Genomic DNA, 6,938 nt, shown 5'->3' on the forward strand with positions numbered 1-6,938 from the left:
GAAATACGCCGCAAGCTACGTTATCTCCTGCTGCCTGTGGGCCTGCCTCGTGCTCCCCCGCCTGCAAAACCTAACGAGGAAGCCACCCCAAAAGTAGCTGCAAGTGCAAAGGGTGCCAGCGTGTTACGACGAGCCAGGCTTCGAGCAGCCTCAGGTGGCAAGCGTTGCGCTTCGTTGCCGAGTGCCGGGCTATGAGGCTGCCTGCGTACCACGCGGTCAGCAGCAGCACGCTCGACGACCCGTCAGAAGAACCAGATTCAAACACAGAAAACCTCAAGCTCAGATGGGCGTCAGCAGAGCATTGTCGCCCCTTTCACATCACTAAAGCCATTTCGCAAAATAACCTCCCAGTTTTTTTTTTTTTTTTCTGAACTGTTTTATTGGTAGTAAACACCCGGGAATCTCACACGTGTATTTCTCATTGCCCATAGTAAGCTCTTCCTTACTGATGTGTTTCTGCCATGCCAAAACTGAGACGATTGCAATTGCATTCCCCAGTATTTTACAGCACTGCAGTAGCCTCTCCAAACAGGAAAGAGCGAGCAGGATAAAAGGGATTTTCACTTACCAGTTTTCTTTTAAACAAATGTATTTATGTATTCTTAAAATGCCAGTTGGTTGGTTAAAAGTAGTAACTTCAATGTAAAAGGTTCAAAGCAAATGATAATAAAAATACGTGGAGAGCGCAATGATGCAAAGGACTGTTGCGACTTTAGCAGCAACAGAGTATTTTCTCTGAATAAAAAAAAGCTGCAGCTGGTAATAGCGTTCTGTTTTTATTAGTAAAACCAAAACTCGGTGCCAGCTCAAGGGAAAACATGGAGGAGCAGCACATCTGGCTGCTACCGATGAGTTTCTTTTCACAAAAGAGAGAATCACCTAGTGGAAACCATTTTGCTAAATTTTTTTCTGCGCTCCCTTCCAGCTCCTTTTGTTGTAATAATGCCTTGCAGATTTGCCCCAGCTGCATAACTTTAAAAAGTCAAGCCAGATACCTTAGAGAATTCTGTCCTGCACGGGGCCACCGAAAAGCCACCCAGCAGCTTGAACCTTTGAGCTTTGCTGCCACCAGCTGCTGTTAACAATGACCCAGGGAACCACGCTGCACCACGCTGCACCTGACCGAAAAAAAGAGCTGGAAACCTTAGTACCCCCCTGTGGCAATCACAGCTGCACACCTGGGCTTTTCGCCGATAATAATTTGGGGAGCTCTTTGTTGTTGTGAAAAGCATCTCTCATATGAAGTACCCCCTACTTCCATTTGAGGAGGTGTTTCATCTTAAAGCTCAGACGATCCAGGGTTTCACAAACATTGGTGCTGGCTGCAGCTGCATCGGTCAGACCCGGCACTGCCACCATGAAATAAAGGCTCAAAACCTTTTCCTGTTGTGCTTCAGTTTTTCAAACACAAGTGAAAGAGCTTTCAAAAAGGTGTCCCCAGATCAAGTTCTGAGGGTTTCCAGTGTGGTCACCAGCACGCTGTTTCTGCTGCCAGAGCCCCCCCCCCAAGCCAGATTTCCTCCTCTCAACCTCCCTGCTGTGGCCCACACTCGTAACGCCCGTTACCCTGCAAAGACGGTTGGGCTAACGGCAGCAGAAATGGACAGGCCCAAGGGCCTAGGCTGATCACATTTTGCTGGTTTTACCTTCTTGACGATTCTGCTCTAAGGGTGGGGCTGTGACATTTGGGTGACGCCCTGGGGATCAGTTTTGTTTCACGCCAATGGGAATGATGCCTCCATAGGAGCTGCAGCATTGGCCCTCTATCTTATAAAAGCAATGTGTCTTACGTTATCTTTTTCATGTACCAAAGACAGGGCTCTTAAGGACAGCGTTTCAGCAAGCAATCACTGCGTTAAAACCTTAAGAAAATCCCAGAGCACACACTATACATTTAAATGTTAGTTTAAGTTAAAGTCTTTGGGAACACATTGATTCTAAATTGCTGTTTAAAATCTGGGTGTTTAAGGCTTTTCATTTCTATCACTTCATGCCAGTCAGCAGCCCCAACAGAGAAGGTAAATGAAATAAATCAACTGCTCCTGGAATCAACAGACACAGTAAAATCTTTTGTGTCGTACCTTAATTCAGATATATGCACATTTGATACACATCTTTGAGTTTCTCATTTTCACTTAGGTTTCATCTATTGCTCTTGTCAAGTCTACTTTGACCATATGAGTAGTAGGAGATGATCCTCCTCGGAGACCTTCCAAGAAAATCTGTGGTCTGGGTACATTGCTTGAGTTGTCACGCTTGGTCTGGGTGCTAACATCTTTTGGCAAGTACACTTGGGTGGAGTTCTCTCTTCTCATGTGGCTGCGATCAGTCTGCATGGCATGAGTTAATTTGCGGCGCAAATTGGCCTAAAGATACAAAAAGAATCAGATTAAGCAAAATTTTGTTTGCACGTTTTAGCACTAGTGTACGCTTAGGTGGGTTATCTATAGTTTACACCTATAGGCTTCACAAACTTGGAGCAAGGCTCACCTCACCCCACTGTGAATACACAGTTGCAACTGTGATTTGGTAACTCTTGAACTAGCAGGATGTGTGAACAGCACCGTATGTAGCCCACACTATTTCACGTCAGCCTCTTACTGCTGTTGGGTTTTTCTTGGGTCACGGCTCTTATGAGGACAGGCTGAGAGAGTTGGGCTTGTTCAGCCTGGAGAAGAGAAGGCTGCGGGGAGACCTGATTGCGGCCTTTCAGTACCTAAAGGGGGCCTACAGGAAAGACGGGGAAAATCTTTTTAGTAGGGCCAGCAGTGACAAGACAAGGGGTAATGGTTTTAAACTAAACCAGGGTAGGTTTAGACTGGATCTAAGGAAGAAATTATTCACAATGAGGGTGGTGAAACACTGGAACAGGTTTCACCCAGAGAGGCAGTGGAGGCCCCATCCCTGGAAACATTCGAGGCCAGGTTGGATGGGGCTCTGATCAACCTGATCTAGTTAGCGGTGTCCCTGCTCACTGCAGGGGGGTTGGACTAGATGACCTCTAGGGGTCCCTTCTAACCCAAAACATTCTATGATTCTATGATATGGTTCACTTCAAATTTTGTTAAAAGCCAGAGTCTTTGTTTTGTTAGAATGAAATGTTGTTTTCGTGGTAAACTCTTCCAGCGCTTCAAATTCATGTCAATCAGTCTGAATGGGATGGCAGGCAGATAAATAAATCTCTTTGGGCACCTGAAACCTAAAACAAGCTTGAGTATCCCAAATATTGTGGGTAAACAAACTACAGGATCCAAACTTTGTCTGGTTTCAAACCAAATGTGATGAGGTTTAGGTGTTGGTGTCACACCCAATAAAAGGGGAGGAATGCCTTCTTTCAAGACATTGCTTACTAACCCCTTGGAAAGGGGCAAAAGGTAAAGTAATTTATGAATAAAGCTCTGTTTAATCACAGAAACTGCTGTAGATACAACAACAAAACCACTGCTCACAAAGTGTTAATGTCACAAAGTCAGTGCTTGAAACAACAAAACGTTCCTTATTCCAGCAAGCCTGTCAGCGATGACGTAAAACACTGCAAATCATATAACATAATGTTGTCATTGAAATAGACAAAATCCAGTCTCCTGTGGTGGGGTTCAGACCCCTACATGTAAGTGAGAAGATCCCTGGAGTCCAGTCCAGTCAGCAGAGACTGGAGTCGGTGGAAGCTGGAGAGCGATTAAGTTGGCCAAATTTGGTGTTTGTATCAGCACGAGTCAAAATATTCTCCAGATTCCACTAGCCAGGTCTCTATCAGCTGGAATGGCAGTTGAAGCACCTATATGTAGACACATTTTGATATCTTAATCTACAACTGAATGTCATGCACAGTGTCATCAAGGAAAATATAGAAAAGAACAATAAGGAATTTACAGAAGAGCTGGCATGGAAAGAAAGACAATATTTTAGCCTTTTTTTCTGAGGGTTTTAATGGCAACTAAAACAAGAGCAGGCACAAGATACTGTGTCTCTGTTAAGTTTATCCCTTTTGAAAACTGAATGTATGCTATTGTAAGGAACTATGCTTGCACAGAGAAGCAAATGTGACCTGAAAATTTTACTTCTAACATCAAATAGAGGTGCTAACTATGAACCACAGAAAAAAAACCCAAAGCATCTGAGCTCATACACTAACAAAACCTGCAAATATGTCCGATACTCCCCTAAAAGTATCAACTTCACAGATGCATTGGTAAACTATTTCTGTTATTTTAGCACTTTGATTCTAAATGTTGTATCACCTCCATATTACAAATTCAGCATAGTCATTGTAGACAAAACACTTCTGCATGCATCTGGGATTTTTTGTTTCAACTCAGCATCACTGATCTCCCATCTGGACAGTTGAGGCTAAAACACCCTTAGTACTTTAAAGTACTGTCTCCAAGTATTTCAAACTAATGAGCTACAAATTTGCTTGTGAATGGTTTCATGCTCAGCTATTGGAACATATCACCTTATTGCTTATATTGCTTATATTAAAGATAAACCAATGACCACATCTTGCATTTATTTATGTACTTTTGACCATTAAAGAAGCAAAGGAGGCTTTTAGCCAGGCCCCTTGTATACATAATTAGCTCTTTATACACCTCAGTAACAACTATTAGAATCCTTTATAAGCCACTTAACACTGGCAAGACTTCTCTGTCCAAAATTTTGGTTTCCTTTTATAGCGCTGGAGCTTTCATGGCAAAAGGAAAGGAAACGGGCTGCACGGCAGACCACAGGCCTCCCCAGCGCATCTGTTCACAGGAAAAAGAAGATCAGCCCTGCAGGACTCTGTGTCCAGTGGATATCGGTAACTGCAATATTCCTTCTACTCACAAGTTCATTTTGACTGAGTTGTGAGAATCAGGTGCTATAACTTGACAACTGCATGTGCCAGCAAACCATAGAAAGAAGCTTTTTAAATACATGCTGTTACTTTAAAAGCTTTCATGTGTGTGGCTAACCTTCTGTGGACAGACTGTGACTTCCAATCCATCAGAAAATGATCATGACAGCATAACAAACATTTCCCCTGGATTATATGTACAACACAAAACCTGCTTGCTCTGTTTCTTATCTCTCCAGATTGGTCCCACATGAAAGTGGGAATTTTTTTTCTTTTTTCCCCCCAAAAATCAGAATTGATTTTAGCAAACATAAAGAATCAGAATAAAATGAAAAATATTTCACTATGCAAAAAAAAAAAAAAGCAAAAAAAAAAAAGCCTCATGCTTTGATACATTCCAAGGATGGGTAAGTTAGCTCAAAGAAAGCTTCTGCAGGGTCAACCACATCTAAAGGTATTCCTAACCATTCTGTCTGCCAGTTACTACATTTTTCCTCTTCTTACATGATGGTGATTGTATTAATACAAATTGCTCAACTTGCAGTAGTTCTGCCTGACCCAAACCTTTCTGCAACTTTTTTTTTACAAAGAAAATATATAGCATTATCTTCAGACTGTTACATTTATTTGAGTGTAGAGAAGCAACTTAAAAATCCAATGCTAATCAACGCTCATTACTTAAAGAAGGCAAATGAAAAATTTGTGACAAATGGACACGGCAGTGGAAGCACTGCTCAAAAAATTGGAGAAAAACATGGAAAAAGTGGGAGAATAATAAAGTCTAGAAATACGGACAGAAAATACCTGGAAAAAAACTAGTGAGCCAGTTGTAACAGAAGTGTGCATCTTTGAATAAGGTTAGGTTTATGTTGCAAGGAACAAAAGTTTACAATAATTTATTCTGTACTTTGTTATCCAACAACAAAAATCTGGTAATAACAATACAAACCAATTTTATAGCTTTTCTTCTCAGCTCCCATTCATTCCATTCATAGGACGTCACAATAGTTGGAGGCAAGATATGAGTATCAGTTTGAGTACTACTGTCACATTTTGTGGTTGGTTTCATCAAATATTCGTCTGCATTTCTGGCCTGGATGAAAAAAAAACCAAAACCAAACAAGGCATTAATGAGAAGAATACAGACATCTACAGACAGCATATGGATGTGCTACTTTTTAAAAGCAAATAAAAACCTGCAAACCGCAAGTGGATAATGATTTTTACATTAAAAATATTCTTGTTCCTCCTGGCCCTGCTAAAAAAGAAGAAACCATTAAGTATTCGATGGATTTAATTTCTGACAGAAATCGATTTAGGCAGAGGTCACAGCTGAATTTCAGACTCCGACATCCCATGTGAGTGCTTTAATCACTGGATTTTGATAAAAGGGGATCCCACCACCCCCACCAGTATTTTATGATGCAGGCACCTCAGTTTATCTTTACGAATGGACTAAAAATCACAGATCATAATTAGGAGAAGTGCTTACATCTTTGCCAGAGCTGGGATATAAACCATATCTTTCTCACCAAGGGCCAGTTCAAGACTACATGGTTTGCATTGCTAGGGACCTAGAATTCACAAGTTATCACAGGGAATGTCTATGAATCCAAATCAAGTCTTTGGATTTCACAAAGTTGCACTGATGCATTCAAGATTAATGAGCCCCCTTTTGTTTTGTAATATATTCCATAATTCCTGTCCCCAGGAATACACCCTCATCCAGCACATACTGATGAACTGCTGAGCTAATGCTTGAGTTAATGTGGTATCTGGCTTATCTTCTATTGCATTTATCTACTGTCCTTTAAACTACTTCTGCAAAAAAGAGGGAAAGAAACATCAGACACGGGATCTTCCTAGGCTAAGGATGAACAGCTTTTATCCCTGCCACAATCCTTTGGCTCTACATATTCCCCTAGGAAGAGAGAAGGTAAGAACAACATTAAAGGACAATGTTTCTTATCAACACCCTGAAAACCTGGAAATGATGGACCTTCAGACATTCTTATGACAGGCAGATGATTATCATGCCCATAAATATGGGTATCATCTGTTCTCTTTATGTTCTAGAAAGGACAGACCAGCCAGTGCACCA

At 41.5% G+C, this 6,938-nt stretch overlaps 1 protein-coding gene across 1 annotated transcript in view; it reads right to left on the bottom strand.

Annotated features, from left to right (window-relative positions):
* Positions 1 to 2,135: 2,135 nt before the first annotated feature.
* The window catches only part of CFAP206 (cilia and flagella associated protein 206), a 22,856-nt gene continuing 18,053 nt past the window's right edge, over positions 2,136 to 6,938 (bottom strand). Inside the window, exons 11-12 of the mRNA XM_009648955.1 lie at positions 5,787 to 5,930; positions 2,136 to 2,366 (exon numbers count right to left, since the gene is read on the bottom strand). Of these exons, the coding sequence (XP_009647250.1) occupies positions 2,136 to 2,366; positions 5,787 to 5,930 (375 nt within the window). The remainder of the gene's footprint in view (positions 2,367 to 5,786; positions 5,931 to 6,938) is intronic.

Source organism: Egretta garzetta, unplaced genomic scaffold (assembly GCF_000687185.1).
Source record: "Egretta garzetta isolate BGI_Z169 unplaced genomic scaffold, ASM68718v1 scaffold430, whole genome shotgun sequence".
Taxonomy (NCBI): Eukaryota; Metazoa; Chordata; class Aves; order Pelecaniformes; family Ardeidae; genus Egretta; species Egretta garzetta.